Source organism: Sus scrofa, chromosome 6, assembly GCF_000003025.6.
Source record: "Sus scrofa isolate TJ Tabasco breed Duroc chromosome 6, Sscrofa11.1, whole genome shotgun sequence".
Classification (NCBI taxonomy): Eukaryota; Metazoa; Chordata; class Mammalia; order Artiodactyla; family Suidae; genus Sus; species Sus scrofa.
In genome coordinates, this window is record NC_010448.4 from 233,338 (window position 1) to 250,488 (window position 17,151).

Sequence of the window (17,151 nt, forward strand, 5' to 3'; positions counted from 1 at the left end):
TATTTGCTCCAAGGTGTCCTGGCAGGTAACTTGGTGCTGGGTGAGGCCAGGAATCTGGGCTCCAGCAGCCCCCGGAGCCACCCTTGGGCCTCCCCAGAGGTCAGGCTGGACGAACCACAGAAAACCCACCTGTTTCCACAACCTTCCTCTAGTGAAGCACGCAGAACCGTGCGTATGAATTCTAGCTGCCTTCGACGGAGCTGCATAAAACCCAGCACCCGTGGCATTCTTGGCTAAGTGAACCTGCTAAGCCTGCAAATATTTTCACAATATGCCATCAACAGGCAGGAAGATTGCCAAGGACAAAGGGAGCCTGCAGGGTGGGGCCGTGAAATCGTGGAACACACGCCACTCCCGAGTCAGGGTTGCTGATAGGAAAGTGAGCGGCCGGCCGTTTCTGCTGCGGGCTTGCTGGGCCCTCAGTCCAAGTTTGTATCTGTGACCGGTCGGAGCCTATGGTGGGGGGGGCAATCAGACTGGGGGCAAAGGTGCTTGTCCTGACAGGGCCAGGGCCCTGAGTTACCCTGACATTAAGGGGGCTGGGGGCAGCCAGCCCTCAGCGTTCTTTATAAACCCAGCAGTGTCTGGAAGGTGACTGGTCATGAACCAACTGGATTTCAAGTCACAAGGACTTGGGGAGCCTGGGGGTTTCGCAGAGTATATGTGCTCAGAGCTTCACTGCAGAACCAACAAACCACTTACTGCAGCTTCGACTGGGCAGCTGCCTCAAGAAGGCTGGCGCCACAACTCCCTCTCTGCAGCCAAGAAAATGGGCTCAGATGGATGAAGAAATTTACCCAAGACCACACAGCTAAGAAACGGCCAAGCTGGAAGTTTCCTGGTGATGTAGGGCGCAGGCCTCCACGGTGGCACGGAAGCCATCCCTGGCCCGGGAACTTGCACATGCCATGGGTGTGGCCAAAAAGAGAAGAAATGGACCCGCCCTGGATACCGCCAGACCCCAGACCACACCCTGCTGACCCCGGAAAACCCAGGTACAACCAACGTGCTCACGTGGCGTCCTGCAAACTACCTTTTGCTTACTTAAAAAACTCTACGGGGGGAGCAGACAGACCCACACAGATGCCAGCACTGGCTACTGGTGCCCAGCGCGTAGGAACGGGAAGCAGGACGCCTGGTTCTGCCATCGCCCCTCTGCTGGGGCTCTGTCCCCGCAGATAAGCACGGCCTCGCCAAGACGTCCTGGGAAGGAACGCGGCACCGGTAGCTCTTATCAAATAAGAAGTGAGAGATCGGGATGGGGCGCTTCCTTGACAAGGACCCTGTAGTGGTGGAAAATGGAGAAATGGCAGGTCTGGCTGGGGGAGAGCCATCTCCACGGGCCCTGCAGTCTGGAAGTGCCCGGGTGGCTCACAGAGCAAGTGCCTCCGCCAGCCCAGTAGGCAGGGCTGGCAGAGGGAGACCAGCTGGCCTCCGCCACCACCTGCCTGGGGCATGGGTCGGGGGGGAGGGGGGACAGGAGCACTGCTCAGGTGCCGAATGTGGTCCTGATTCTGGGCTCATCTCTCCAACCTCAGACCACAAGTGAGCAGTGGGTACAGATGCAGACCCTGCCCAGGGCACAGTGCCCGGCGAGGGTGTGGGCAGGGCCATTGTCCCTGGTTCACAGCTCAGGTCTGGGACCTGCACTGGGCGTGGGGCCAGGACAGAGAATGGCCTTGGAGGACCCCACAGTCCCCTTCGCTCCTGCTTCTTCCCGCTAGGCACGAGCTGGAGAGGGCGTGGGGGCCACCTGCGGCCAACACCCTGGAAGCTGTTTGGCAAATGGGTCAAAGGCACCCTGTGACTGCGGCAGGCTCTTCCTCCCCGTTCGCTTCCGCCCTAAACTCACACTTCAGGCAGGGGTGTGGTCTTCCCCGAGGCAGAAACCCAGGAGCCAGTCCTCCTGGACACGTGCTGGCCAGAGCAGTGCCTGCCCCGAGCAAAATGCAGGCTCCGCTCATCATTTGCATCTTCACCAGGACCTGGGGAGAGCAGCTCGGAGCTCCTCTGCCCGGCAAAGCATCCACACACCCAACCCTGCCAGCGCGTCCTGGGCACAGCCCCAGGACACCCCACCGCTGGTCCAACAGACAGGAGGCGCCCTCGGATGAAGACCAAATTCTGACTGAGGTGTCCTCCCCGCAGCTCGTGGCAGTCACTGCAGCCTTCCGAGAGCCCACTGCGGCCCCACGACGCAGCCCAGAGAGGGAGAGAAGCTCGCAGCACAAGGTCACCTGGGAGGGGTTCAGCACCTGTGATCCTGGCTCTGCAGCCGACCCCCAGACCTCTCCAGCCACCTGGGGATGGAATGAGCCATCCTAGCTCTGGAGGTGTTCCAGCAAGAGCTGGGGGACCCCTTCTTAGCGTGGGCCGGGGTTTCCGTGCCCAGCCGAGTCACCATGACGGGGCCCTGACAGCAGGGCACACGCCCATGCCCGGCCTGACCTGGGCAGACTCAGACACTCCTGTGTGGGACCCAGCAATGCGGGATCTGGGCCGAGCCGACCAACAGCAGGCTCAGGGGTGTGCACCTGCCACAGTAAAGCACTGGCTGGAACCCGTGCTCGGCTGCTGCTGCTGCTGGTGGAATCCGGGCTACAGGAGCAGCGTCCATTCTACCCCGTAATTCCCCCTCCATGGTCAGCGGAATGACAGACCCAAGCTGTCACATGCCGGTGCCCAGGACCCATAGCCACACTGTGTTACCACGCAAGGGGAGCTCGGGGCATCGGATGAAAGTGAAGGTGTGAATCAGCTAATTATCCTCAATTTCTGACCTCTCTGGCTGTGAGAAGGTCAATTTGTGCTGTTGGTGGGGTGGGGGGGTTTTGCCCACACCTGCAGCATATGGAAGTTCCCGGCCCAGGGCTCAAATCCCAACTGTAGCTGGGATCTGCGTCAGAGCGGTGGCAACATCCGATCTTTAACCCGCTTGGCCGGGGATTAAACCCGAGCCATTGCAGAGACACCACCAGATCTTTAACCTGCTATGCCACAAGGGTAACTCCCAGTTTGTGTTGTTTCAAGGAGCAAGTTTGTGGGAGTTCCCTTGTGGTATAGCGGGTTAAGGATGCAGTGTGGTCGCTGTTGGGCTCCGGGCACTGCTGTGGCACAGGTTCAATCCCTGTTCCAGGAACTTCCACGTGCCGCAGGCATGGCCAAAAAAAAAGAACAAGTTTGTGTCATTTGTTACTGCAGCCAAAGGACACTCTCACATCCTGCGTTTAAACTGTCCGACCTTCGCATTCTCCAATCACAGGGAGAGGCCAAAAGGAAAATGCTGGAGTGGACACGGGTGTTTAAACTGCACTGGCGGGGATTCCAAGGAGAGCCACACAGGGGTGACATGGCCTCAGGCGCCCGGACTTCACACTCGGCCTGCCTGAGTGCTGGGGCCCTTCCCCGAGCCCAGCGCCCTCTGAGGAGGCTAATGGGCACCCTCCTGCCAGTGACACTCACGGCCCACATCCTGGGACCACACTGACCCAAGCCACAGAGCTGCCTTTGTGGGAGCCACACAAATCGCTACAGCCCTGGCTTGTGCCCCGGCTCTGAACAGGTGCCTTTGTCACAGGGACTGAGGATGCTTCTTTGTGAAGGCACAGTAGCTGGGGGTGGAGCCCCACAGTGGCGTAGAGGCTGAGCTGCACCCCACGAGCCAAGGTCCCTCAGAGGCCCTACCAGTCGAAGCCTCTCTGAGAAGCACAGCACACACCCCATAAGGAGCCGGGTGGCAGGAAGCAGCCTGAGCAGCCACACAGGCTGAGCTGACAGTGGGTCATCTGTCATGTGACCCTGGGCATGGACGCCTCACTTTGTGGGGACGGCCTTCCTGGGAGGGGACCCTTGCTTAGGGTGAGACTCAATCGCAATGCTGTCTGCACACACGCCAACTCACCATCACACCCAGAAGGCGCCCGTCCAGTGCCCACACCTTCGCCACACCCACCAGCCCCACGTGGCACCTTCAACCCTTGCGCCCCATTTTCTGAATGGGGTGCTTGGCATGCTCTGGAATGGGAGAGACTTTACATTGAGAAATATGTGTTGGGGAGTTCCCGTTGTGGCTCAGGGGGAACGAATCTGACTAGCATCCATGAGGATGCAGGTTCGATCCCTGGCCTTGCTCAGAGGGTTAAGGATCCAGCATTGCCATAAGTCTTGGTATAGGTTGCAGATGTGGCTCAGATCCCACATTGCTTTGGCTGTGGCGTAGGCTGGTGGCTACAGCTCCAATTCGACCCCTAGCCTGAGAACCTCCATGTATCATGGATGAAGGCTTAAAAGAACAAAAAAAAGAAAAGAAAAGAAAAGAAAGAAAGAAAGAAAAGAAAGAAAATAGGCATGGGGGAAGGATGAGCATGGGAGCCACGCCTGGGAGCTGCCTCCTGCATTCCCTGCTCCAGGCCCATCGCGTGGACCTGCAGGTGCTGGGACCAGGTCAGGGCCCCCACCCACCAGTGCCTCCCAGAGCCAGGTACGTCCTCTGGCTCCCCAGACATCAACAAGGCCTCTGGGGGCAGCTGCTGTCAACTCCCCCGCAACCCGCGCATTTCTCGGAAAAGGAAGCTGAGGCCCCCCCGGGGATCAGGAACCTCCCCAGGCCTGTCAGGGGTGGTGCGAGCCAGGCTGATCCAGCCTGGTCCCCACCTTCCCCAGGGGCCTGCAGGGGATCACAGCGGTGCCTCCCTCGTCAGAGGAACAGGAGCTCAGGCCCTGCACTGCACATGGGCTCCTGGGCTCCCTAGTCAGCAGGGCAGAGGAGCAGAGCTGCCCAAGGACATCTGGACTGGCTGCCCCTCAAGAGTGCAGGGCCCGGGAGGAACCGTGCGTGACGGCAAAGGTGGGAGGCGCCAGCAGCTTCAGGGGAGTCAAGAGGCAACAGACAGAAGCTGCGTGGGAAGGAGGTGGTCTGGCTGCCGGAGGGACATTCAGGAAACAGGCGGGATTCCGTCTTTCCCGCCAGCACGCACACTTCCCTGCTGCTGGACAGTGCCAGGCAGCCGTCGCCAGGCGCCCATCCGCAGGGGGAGCCATCTAAAAAAATACAGACTACCGGAGTTCCCGTATGAATCCAACTAGGAACCATGAGGTTGTGGGTTTGATCCCTGGCCTCGCTCAGGGGGTTAAGGATCTGGCATTGCCGTGAGCTGTGGTGTAGGTCGCAGACGCGGCTTGGATCTGGTGTGGCTGTGGCTCGGGCATGTAGGCCGGCAGCTGTAGCTCCGATTAGACCGTGAGCCCGGGAACCTCCATGTGCCGCGGGAATGGCCCTAAAACAACAACAACAACAACAACAACGGGCTATCAACTACAATAAAGTTTAAAAATAAAGAAATTAAAGGATACAGGCTAAGTTTAGATGAGCAAAAATTAGCTAGAGATCTTGAAAAGATAAATGCATTTCAGAGTTCAGCAGATAAGCACTGTGAGAGCTTGGGAACCAGTTATATCCATAAAGTGTTTAAGGTTCTACTGGGTATGCTGGGATAGCCCCTACAAAGCAAATACATATATATGTATGTATATGTATATAAAGTTGCATTATTTCGCACCTTCTACTATGAAGATAGAAGCCAACGTGGTAGGTCACTTTTAGTTACTGACTGAGTCATGCAAAAGTTTTCTAGAGCAGTAAATGACTCTGCTGCAGATCCAAGCTGTAGTGTAAGAAGCCCTGATGCTTGTGTCATACAGTCCTGAAGACTGGTAGTGGAGATAATTTTGGTAAGAAAAGACATTGCAAGATTTAGTGGGAGAATAACAAACCAGGACTCCAGGGTTATGGAATACGATCATGCCATTGGCAAAGGTTATTTTAAGCTTTTCCAAAAACAATTTGTGGCATGAGACTGTGCTCAGAAAGATAAGTGATGCTTGACCATGAGGTGGCAAACGTCATACATCAAGAATTGTCCATGGGGTGGGGGCGAGGGGATGAGGGATAGATTAGGGGTTGGGATTGGCATATACACACCACTATATAAAAATAGATAGGCAACAAGGACCTACTACTGCACAAGACAGTGTAAACTATCCACTACTGTGTAACAACCTATATGGGAAAATAAGCTGAAAAGGAATGGCTGTATGTGTACATGTACAACCGATTTGCTTTGCTGTACACCAGAAAATAAAACAACTTTGTAAGGCAATTATACCCCGATAAAATCTATTTAAAAATTAAAAAAAAATAAAAGATACGGGCTAAAGACGTGGTCCCCCATGACGCAGGAGGTGACCTGCCAGTGAGGCCCACAGAGACCCACCAGCGTGAGTGCCTGGGGCCCCCAGGACACGCAGGGCTGCCCAGAAACACCAGAGGTCCCACTTCCCTGCCCCCGGGAGGGAAACCACGGGCCAGGACGCAGGAAGGGGCATCTCCAGAGGCCCAGAGCCCTCCCCACACACGCATACGCCGCGTCTCCGGGTCCGTGTGCAGCCAGGGCGGAGGTGGGCTCCCCGTGCGCCCTCCCTCTCCCCTGGCATGTGCCACTGTTCCCCCCTACCACCACCCCATCTATGGAGGAGGACGGGGCACCAGCGCTGCCGTTTCTCCAGCTACTGGGCTGGAGGTGAAGAGGTGTGACGAGAACACCGGGGCTTGGAGCAGCTCCGGACACACAGATGGCAAAGCCCAACGTGGGAAAAGCTAGATTGTCTGTGTTTGGAACTCAGGGCTGCAAAGGAGCAGAGCTGGGCAGGTGCTGCCTCCAGGAAGCAGTGGCTGCAAGGGGGCACCTCACCCTGGAGACGGTGCCACAGCCAAGGCGGCAGCAGGAGGAGGGCTGTGGGGGCGGGGCGGCCTGGTGGACGCGTCCTGAGAGGCACCCAAGGGTGAAATGTGGGCCTGAGAAAAGTCTCAGCTTCCCAACTGATGAAGAAACCAGAAAAGCAGGGCCGTGCACGTGCCGGCAGACGCAGAGTGGAGCTGGAGGCACAAGGAGGCTCCTCAGCCAGGCCGCAGCCCCCTCGGGCTGCCCAGGGCAGGGGGTCCGTGGTGCCGAGCCTGGAACCCGCAAGGCTCCCCTGGGAAGGCGGGAGGTTTCCAGCGAGGTGACAGCCTGGTGCTGATCTGAGAGCAGTCCCCCACCTGGGGTGCCTGCCCTGAAGGCATCAGGAAGACCAATGGCACTGCAAGTGTCCCAGGGCCACTGCCCACACTGCACGGAAAAGGCCAGCTCTGCCTCAGTGAGCCGTCAGTACACGCGGCACCCAGAGATCTTGACAGGATTCCTTGCCTCAGTTTAAAAAACCAAAAAGCCCTTTCCCATCAGACAGTTGTAATAATAACCTCTTTTTTTCCCCACTTTCTGGTCATGCCCCCGGCACTGCAGAAATTCTTGGGTCAGGGACTGAACCTGTGCCACCACTGTAACCAAAGCCACAGCAGGGACAGCATCAGGTCCTTAACCCACTGAGCCACGAGGGAACTCCCATAGCAGCCTTTTAAAAGTAACTTCACGGAGACTTTCCGTTGTGGCTCAGTGGTAGCGAACCCAACTAGTATCCATGAGGATGCGGGTTCGATCCCTGGCCTCAATCAGTGGGTTAAGGACCCAACATTGTCCCGAGCTGTGGTGTAGGTCGCAGACGCAGCTCGGATCCTGCATGGTGGTGGCTGTGGTGTAGGCCGGCAGCTGCAGCTGCGATTCCACCTCTAGCCTGGGAACTTCCATTTGCCAGGGGTGTGGCCCCCCAAAAAAGTAACTTCCTGGAGATCCCTGGTGGCCTAGCAGTTAAAGACAGCGTGGTCCCTGCTCTGAGTCGGATGAGATCCCTGGCCTAGGAACTTCTGCATGACGCAAGCGCAGCACCCCCCGCCCCAAAAGGTAACTTGACCTGTTTTCCATTCTTTCACTTAAAATGGGGGGGCCTGCCAAGCAGTTACCGAGATGTCTTCAGACTGATTAGGAGTCTCGCTAGAGTCAGCTCCCCCCTCTAGGAGCGAGTATTCCGACTCCCACTCAAGGATATTGCTCGCTCCTCGCAGACAAGGGTGAGCCGGGTTGCTGACTTCTTCAGCGTTACTGGAAACACCTACTTAAGCCCCAGCTTCACCAGACTGGGGGCGGGGGGCAGGGGGCAGAGACTGAGGGCGCAGGAGGCAAAGCACAAGATGGAGGCAACTCCAATCGCTCCCAACCCAGAGAAACGCTGGGTTGGTGCCTTCGGGACACAGCTGGTCTCAGGTTTCAGCTGACTGCTGCGCAAAAGCCCAGCAAGGACACAAGAGCAAGTTCAGGGTGATTGATTTCTCCTCATCGTCACAGAGGCAGCGGGTCCTAAACCTCCTCCACCTTGCGAGACATGTGTGTGCAGAGAAACCCAGACCGCCCCCCGTGGACCCTGAACTGGGCTCCCCTGCGCCAGGGGCTGGGCCTCCCCGTACAGGTCCGTGCGAAGGAGCCACGCATGAGCTCTGAACTGCGGCCTGGCTTTCCCGTCCAGCCGTGAGCATGAAGGCAGCAGGAAGTGATGCTGCTGGGCCTGCAGGGACCAGGAAGTCTCTGGGGCAGCTGTGGGGGCTGGAGAGGTTTTTTTGGGGTCTTTTTGGGACCACACCTGCAGCATAGGAAAGTTCCGGGGCTAGGGGTTGAATTGGGTGGAATTGGAGCCGCAGCCACCAGCCTACACCACAGTCACAAGGAACGCAGGACCTGAGCCGCATCCATAACCCATGGAGCGAGGCCAGGGATTGAACCCCCATCCGCATGGATGCTAGTCTGGTTCTTAAGCGGCTGAGCCACAACAGGAACTCCCTCACGCCAGCCTTTGAAGGCAGTGAGAGCAGGGGTGCTGAATCCAAACCCTGCCACCTCCTGTGTGGCTTTTGGTAAACCTGAGCCTCAGTTTACCCAAGAGGGAAATGGGAACAGTTCGGTCAGGAGCGCCAACTCTCACTGGTCTCTCCTGTCAAACACCTGGTGCTTTTTGTGCAAAACACAGCAACTCTCACGTGCCACACAGCTGAGGTGTGGAGAGAGGTGGGAGCAGGGCACACGGAGGGCAAAGACCTGGTGGGAAATCGTGAGGGTCCCTGGGCAGGGGAGGTTCCACAGACCCCTCCCTGTCGCCACAGCAGCTGGGGCTGGTGGCGAGCCTGCCCGTGGACATCTGCAAAACCACGGCTCCCAGGCTGGAGAGCGCTCGGCCCGCTCCTGCACACACAGCTGGCCTCTGTGCTCCCCCAGGAAGGTCAGTTTTTGGGGGGGAATCTCACAAGCTCCAGACCAGCACCCGGGTTCTCCGGGGAAGAAACCTTTTTTTCTAAAGAGGCTGAACATCGCATAAACTCGTCATTCTCCACAAACTTCAACCTCCCCTAAAGGGCTCCATGGCTGGTTCTCTTCCTGATTAAGAGCAGACAACACCAAGCGAGTCATTCCCCCGTTTCACTCTCTCCTTTTCCTCCCGTGCAGCCTCACACCCACGAAGACGAGCGCAAGGAAAACTGTTTGCTGCGCAAGCACTCGTCCCGCAGCGACGGCCACCCCGGGTCATCGGGTGGGAAAGACGAGGTCTGAGGGCTGCCGACCCCAAGGCAGAAGGAACCAGCCCAGGTGGGGAGAACTGGGGCCCGGACCGCCCACTCCAGCCCCTCTGCTGAGGGTCTCAGCCAGGCGCCCAAAGCCCCTCCGCTCCCCGGCCAGCAGCTGCCCCGGTGCTAAGATGGCTTCCGGGGGGGGGTCCAGCGCCCCGAGAAAGGAGGACGGGAGGCAAAGGAAGGGCGAGGGCGGGGGAGGGCCTTCCCGTCCGGCAGAGGCAGGGCGGGGAAGAGGCCCCAGGGCAGCAGAGAGAGGGCGCGGAAAGGGGGCGCGGGATCCAGCCCCGCAGCGGCGGGGGGGTGGGGGGAAGGTCGCAGCCCCTCCCGCAGCGGACGCCGCCCCCGCCCCGCCGGCCCTCACCCGCCGCGCCGGGCTCCCGCCGCGCGCTGACCGAGCCGTCCCTGCGCAGCAGGATGTCCGCGGTGTCCCGGATGCGCCGCCGGCCGCCGGGCGCGCCCCGCAGCCCGCGGCAGCACTGGAAGCACACGGCCCAGGCTTGCTCCTCGTTGATGGGCTGCTCATACGCCGTCAGCACCTCCTCCAGGGACAGCTCCCACGGCTCGGGCCGCCCCGCGTCCCCGGCCCGCTCCCCCGCGGCCGCGTCGCCGCCGGAGCTGCCCGCCCGGGCCATGGCCGCCCCATCATCGCCGCCTGCGCGGCCGGCCCGTTTCCATAACAGCCGCGCCGGGCCGGCGCGCCCGCGAAGCGCGGGGGGCGGAACCCGCGCCGCCGGCCGCTGCTTTGTCATCGTCGGGCCCCGCCCAGCGCGAGCGGCCGCAGGTGAGGCCCAGGAGGGGAGGGGAGGAGGGGAGGGGGGATGGAGGGAGGGGGAGGGGAGGGGGAGGAGGGGGGAGGGAGGGAGAGGAGGGGGAGCAGGGAGAGGAGGGGGAGCAGGGAGAGGAGGGGAGGAAGGAGGGCAGGGGGAGGGACGGAGGAGGGGGAGGGGAGGGGGGAGGGAGGGAGGGGAGAGGAGGGAGGGCAGGGGGAAGGGGGAGGCCCGAGGGGGCGCGCGGGAGGGGGCGCAGAGCCGGGCGGGAAGAGGGGGCGCAGAGGCTGGGGTGGGGGCGTTGCAGGGCTGGCGCAGAGCCAGCAAGTGGCGGCGGGAAGGTGGCAGGGCCGGGGTGCGCAGAGCAGGAGCTGGCTGCAGGGCACCTGGGGGGAGACTCGGTTCTCCCTGCCCCGCCCACAGGCCCACGCCGGACTCGCACACGCGGGTCAGGCCGACTTCCAGCCCGAGACACACCGCAGGGATTGCTGGGCCTCGGCGCGTTGGACGCTGCACCTGCAGTGGGCTCTGTGCAGAGGTGACGGTGACCTTAAAGCTTGTCACCGATGACGGGAGCCAGGAAGACCGGCGGTGGGAAGCTCATAGTAAATGACCCTTTCCAGCGAGAGGCTGGGGGCCGCCAAGAGCTCTAGGGTCTCGGGAGAGAATAAGCAGAGGCGCAGCCCCCGGGGGTGGGGAGCCGCGCTCCCTCCCAGGCCCGACCTCTCTCTCTCCGTGGGAGGGGTCACCCCTAGTTTGTACCAGGTCAGAATAACGGGGCCAAAATGTTCTGGGAAGTAAGACCCGACCCTGCCCGCACCCCCCGCGGGCACCCCCGCCCCAGGAGCACACAGAGGGCAGAGGCCTGGAGGCTTCTCAGGTCCGAGGTGGAACTTGGGTGATTTTGAGCAGCTGAGAATAGAAGGAACAAGGAAGCAGCAATTTCCCTTCTCAGAAGCAGACTCGGGGTGGAGGGTGGGCTGTCCTCCCCGGCGCAACTGCGAGATAGGCATCCCGTCTGGAGTTTTAGTCTCCCAGCAGAAAGGAGTTTGGCTCAGATGAATTGTGCCCGTGGTTTCGTTACTCCGTAGCTAAGCGCCAGGCACCGCTTTCCTGCTTCTTGCAGCCTACGCAGCCAAAACCAGCAGCAGCGCCACCACTTTGTGGAGGGAAAATTGGAGGGCAGGTGAGCAGCCTCCCGAGTGAACCTGGGCTCAGGTTGATCAACGCCGGGCCTAGTCCTTACCCCACCCAGCCCCCACCCGTGCTTGTCTGTAGAGGGCAGTGAGAAATCGCCAGCTGTCTGTGCACAGCCACAGCAGGAAGCCCTCTGTCCGGAGTTCCCGCAGCGCCCTCCCCCCTGACCCATGGCTCAGGTATGCAATGCCAGGCGTGCCAGCCCCGCCCCCACGCGGTTGTCCCTAATGGGCCCACACAAGGTGTGTTTTCTGCTTTTAGATGCCATGCGAATAGACTTCCACCGGTAACCCTACCAGCTTCCCCAGGTCAGTGTCATGGCTTCCACCCTAGACCGAGTCCCCCCCACCTCCTGGTGGCGCCAGTGGGCAGAACTCGACAATTACTCTCATTGGAAGCAGGTTGGGTTGTAGCTAGAAATACCTTCCTTGTTCCTCCAGTGGTCTCAGAGTTCCCCAAGCTGCCGCGTGGTGTTAGGGTCTCCTTTGGTGAGCACGGGCCTGGGGACCCACCTGGAGAGGCCCCGCCTGACCCAGGGGCCCTGCGGTCACCTGTGTAAGGTACAACACCCTTGCTGACCTGGCATTGACTGGTTTTTCAGGGATCCCCGTGCACTTTGCAAGAGGGCAGGCAGTGAGATTTCGAACACTAGGGCTTACCAACAAAGATTGGAAGTTAGGTAGGCTCTCCTTTCACATCTCTTGGCATCTGAAGGCTTGTTCTCCAGCCCTTAGCAAAGCTCTAGGGCAGAAGCAGCAGTCAGCTCTCTAGATGCTCCTGGAAAGCACATTCTTTCTTTTCCTCCCCGGGCATTTATTCACTTTTCCTAAAAAAAAGTCCCAGCAAAGACTTAGAAATGAACATAGTAGCAGCTTGCGACGGTGACAGTGACGGTGACGGCGGCAGGAAGGAGTCAGGCTTGTGGCCTGGGAGCCTGAGAGCGGCCTCTAGGTCCATCAGGGGAGCGCATCCCTCAACCAACACTGACCAGCTGGGCCCAGGGCGCTCGTGACTGGATGCAATAGGCTTCTGGCCTGGTTGCCGGGAGCTCTGGGAGTGACACGGTCCACCCACCGTCACAAGTCAAAGTCGGGGTGATCATGGCCTTCCTGGAGTCTCCACTGTGGACCGGAGGGACGAAACTCCGGCTGCAGCGTCTCAGGTCCCTGCGGAGGCCAGGGCTGGGTCCCTGGCCTGGCTCAGTGGGTTACAGGACCTGCGTTGCCACAGCTATGACGTGGGTCACAGATGCGGCTCAGATTTGATTCCTGGTCCGGGAACTTCCATGCGCTGTGGGTACAGCCATGGTAATAATAATTATTATTATTTTCTTCCTGTGGTGGAGTACTAAGCACAGCCCATACTTTAAAAAGTCTAGCCAGTGTTTTATTTATGTATGTATTTTTTCCTTTCCAGGGCCAAAGTTGTGGCATGTGGAAGTTCCAGGGCTAGGGGTCCAATCAGAGCTGCAGCCACCGGCCCACGCCTCAGCCACAGCAACGTCAGATTGGAGCCTCATCTGCGCCCTATGCCACAGCTCTCAGCACCCCCGGATCCTTAATCCCCTGAGCGAGGCCAGGGATCGAATCCGCCTCCTCACAGTTAGTAGGTTTGTTACTGCTGAGCCACAGTGGGAACTCCTTAAACATCTAGTCAGTATTTTAAATGAGACTGAGGGCTCTGCCCTAAGGACCTCATGTGAGTCGGTTGACAGTTGTCTGGGCTGCGCACCCAGGAAGAGCAGAGGGTACTGGTTAAATGGGGACTGCGTTGACCCCAAGGGAGAGCAGCTCTCGGGTTAAAACACGGAGCCCTTTATCCACCAAGTGTGCAACACAGAACATCAGAGTGGAAGAAATATTAGTTCTTCCCTAACTCGAAGTTGCCACTTGGGTTCTAAAAGGAAACTGTGGACTTCCAGCTGTTTCCTCTCAACGGAGACGCATCCAGGTCTGTGGTGACCTCAGCCCGGAAAGCATTGGATCCAGGCCTTTTCTACAGTTTCGGCATCGCCAGGACCCAGCTTCTGAAACCCTGCTCTTCGTCCGTCGTTTCCAGTAGATGAGGAAGTGCCAGGGAAGAAAGGTGTCCCCGTGGGCTGTGCATGGGGACAGAAAGGGAGCGCTTGGTGCAGTGGCTAATCCACCAGTGCCTGGAACTGGAGAATCACTTACGGCGCGGGCTGTTGACTTACACGTATTTGCTGAGCGCTGGGCATTGGTGCTGTGTGCGGAAGACCAACGAAAAACCCAGCCAGGTACCCCTGACACCCCACCAGCTGCCCAGGGGAAACGGCTCACAGGGAAACGGCTCTGCAGGTGGGGAAGGGCCTCGGGTGTCTGATGAGAACCAGGAACCCCACTGGACATGTGTGGTTCTCACCACACTCTGTGCTGGATGCCTGGAGGAATCATGTCCACGCCAGGGTGGTACCGTCAGAGGGGTGGGTGACTCCTGAGTGGAATTTACTCTAGATGAAAATCTCCAGGGATTATACCTCTGAGCATCTTTGCAGACACAGAAACCGGAGAATCTGAACTTTTTTTTTTCATTTTTATTGGCCACAGTGTGCAGTGGCTTGATGTGGGACTCATCAGTTCTCAACCAGGGACTGAACTCAGGCTGCCGCAGTGAAAGCGCCAAGTCCTAACCACTAGACCACCAGAGAACCCTGGAGGATCCTAAGTTTTGACTCCCGTGGGCCAGAAAAGTGCGCTGGGGCTGGATGTCGGGTGTGCTGTGGACACAGGGACCTGGTTCCAGGACGGGCGCGGAGCTCCAGGGTCTGAGGTGGCTCACTGGGGACATGCGGCAAGTTTGGAGACAAAGGTCAGAGTGAGCCAGGCATGGGAGCGACTGGGTTTAAGATCAAAGACGACTGGAGACGAAGGCTCTGTCGCCTCCCCTGGACTCGGGCAGAGCTGCTCCACCTGCTGTGAGGGGCCGCACAGGCGCTCTGCCCGCACCTGATTCCACTTCAGGTTGAAAAGCAGGTCGGCTTCTCCCAGGGGATCCGTGCACACTCAACACTGTGAGCAGCCGGCCCCCTGCGGCCATGACTCAGAGGCTCCTGAAAGCTGCCTTTGTCACGGTCCTGCAGCAAGTCACAGCTCGAGGGTCCGGGAGGAAAAGCTGAAACTCTAGAGGCTGTGGTTTTGTGCTTTAGGTTTATTTCGGGATGGTGATAAAGGCCTTGAATCCCCAGGGATGCCAGATAGCGCCAGGCTGTGCTTGAGCTCTGAAAGGCAGCCTGGCACTGCTGCGGGGGAAGGGCTCGAGGCCTGGCCTTGCAGCAGGATTTCGAGGCCGGTGTCAGAGAAGAGGTGGAGACAGGAGAGGACCCAGGCGATGAGAGGAAAACGCAGATCTCAGGGCGGGGAGGGCCCGGCCGGCAGGGCTGTCCTGGAGGGCAGGCCAAGGCGCGGCCTCACTCTGGATTCCTGATCAGGAGCTGAGAACCTACTGCTGGCTGCTGAGAGCAAATCATTTGCAAAGTGTTGATTTATTTTTGTTGTGAAAATGAATAAACAGAAACCTCATTTAAAATGCAGTCTGGGGAGTTCCCGTCGTGGCGCAGTGGTTAGTGAATCCGACTAGGAACCATGAGGTTGCAGGTTTGATCCCTGCCCTTGCTCAGTGGGTTAAGGATCCGGCGTTGCCGTGAGCTGTGGTGTAGGTTGCAGACGCAGCTCGGATCCAGCGTTGCTGTGGCTCTGGCCTAGGCCAGTGGCTGCAGCTCCGATTCAACCCCTAGCCTGGGAACCTCCATATGCCGCGGGAGCCGCCCAAAGAAATAGCAAAAAGAGACCAAAAAAAAAAAAAAAAAAAAATGCAGTCCAGGGAGTTCGTGTCATGGCTCAGTGGTTGACAAATCTGACTGGCATCCATGAGGTTGCAGGTTTGATCCCTGGCCTCGCTGAGTGGGTTAAGGATCCGGCGTTGCTGTGAGCTGTGGTGTAGGTCACAGATGCTGCTTGGATCCTGTGTTGCTGTGGCTGTGACGTAGGCCAGTGGCTACAGCTCCAATTGGACCCCTAGCCTGAACTTCCTTATGCCACGGGTGCGGCCCTAAAAAGCAAAAGCAAAAAAAAAAAAAAAAAAAATGCAGTCTGGGGAGTTCTCTCTGTGGTGTACATGGTTGATGGCATCACGGGAACGCTAGGATGTGGGTTCGATCCCCGACCAGGCACAATGGATTAAGGATCCAGGTTGCTGCAGCTGCGGCTTAGGTCGCAGCTGTGGCTCGGATCTGATCCCTGGCCTGGAAACTTCCATATGCCACGGGGTGGCCAGGAAAAGAGAAAAATTCAGTCTGGAGTTCTAGTTGTTGTGAGCTGTGGTGTAGATCACAGACATGGCTTGGATCTGCTATGGCTGTGGCTGTGGCTTTGGTGTAGGCCAGCAGCTGCAGTTCCGATTCGACCCCTAGCCCGGGAACCTCCATAAGCCACAGGTGAGGGCCTAAGAAGCAAAAAAAACCAGAAAGCCTTCAACTGTGGGTTTGAGTCTCGGCCCCATGCAGTGGGTTAAAGGAGCCTGCTTTGTGGCAGCTGTGGTGTAGCTCACAGACATGGCTTGGTTTTGGTGCCTGGCCGGGGAACCTCCGTTGTGGCTGCGACCATAAAAAATTTAAAAGAAAAATTTCATTTAAAAATAAAAAAATAAAATATAAAGTGGAATCAAGGCGATGCAACTCAAGAGTCGGAGGCTGGAGGGGGAGCTGTCATGCGCTGTCCACTGCCTGACCTCAGTCGCAGCCCCTGCAGGACAGCCCTGCCATCCTGTCCCCTAACTGCTGTCTTTTGGGGTCTCTTCTCGTCAGCTCGGTTTAGCTCTGAGTACCTTATTATCAAAGCAACAGTACATCTGACCATTCAGGTAAAATTAACTTTATTTTAACCATTACTCTTGAATTTCGCGGATCATCCAAATTACTTTGTATTCCTAGAGCAGTGGCTGTCACACTTGGCAAGCAGCAGGACCCCCGAAAGTCTTCTGAAGATCTAGGGGTCAGCAAACCCGTCCTAGTTTATCTTATTTCATTTGGTCTGAGCCGCGGCCCAAGAACACCTGGGTGACACTGCGGCTGCTGCTGGTCCGCGCACACCGAAAACACCGCAAAAATTTCCTTTTCCTGTGACTCCAGCTCAAAGCAAGGTGTTCTGTACAGGAGCGGTCCCGGCCTGTGCTCTGTCAGGATTATCAGTTGTCAAGTACAGGGAGTTCCCGTCATGGCTCAGTGGTTAGCAATCCCGACGAGCATCCGTGAGGATGCGGGTTCGATCCCTGGCCTCGCTCGGTGGGTTAAGGATCCGGCGTTGCTGTGGCTGTGGAATAGGCTGGCGGCTACAGCTCCAATTAGACCCCTAGCCTGGGAACCTCCGTATGCCGAGGGTGTGGCCCTCAAAAGACAATAAATAAATAAATAGTCAGGTGCAGGCCACCTGCGCGGATTATCTACTAACAGTGAACTATCAGGTTGCATAATGCGAAGACCATTTACACTGGAAATCTCTCCACCGAGTCACAAGGTCATTTCAAAAATTAATTGTCCTGCTTTTGTAGAGTTCATTTCTTTCTTTTTTATTGAAGTATAGTTGATTTACAGTCTTTTTTTTTTTTTTTTCCTTTTTCTTA

General features: G+C 58.0%; 1 protein-coding gene and 1 long non-coding RNA gene across 6 annotated transcripts in view; one reads left to right on the forward strand and one right to left on the reverse strand.

The window, feature by feature from the left end:
- SPIRE2 (spire type actin nucleation factor 2) overlaps nucleotides 1-12,772 on the reverse strand; it is a 34,630-nt gene extending 21,858 nt beyond the window's left edge. The window contains exon 1 of one of the 5 annotated variants that reach the window (XR_002345287.1): nucleotides 9,912-10,294. Coding sequence is in view for 2 of the 5 variants with exons in the window: in XM_013994375.2 (XP_013849829.2) it covers nucleotides 9,912-10,182 (271 nt within the window). In the remaining 3 variants the exon portion in view is untranslated. Of the gene's footprint in view, nucleotides 1-9,911; nucleotides 10,295-12,173 lie in introns of those variants that run through there. The other 4 variants (XM_021097006.1, XM_013994375.2, XM_021097005.1 and 1 more) reach the window with 4 other exon arrangements.
- On the forward strand, nucleotides 10,585-15,063 carry LOC106509348. The gene is made up of 2 exons (XR_002345291.1): nucleotides 10,585-11,503; nucleotides 13,436-15,063. It is a non-coding gene; the product is annotated as an uncharacterized LOC106509348 (long non-coding RNA).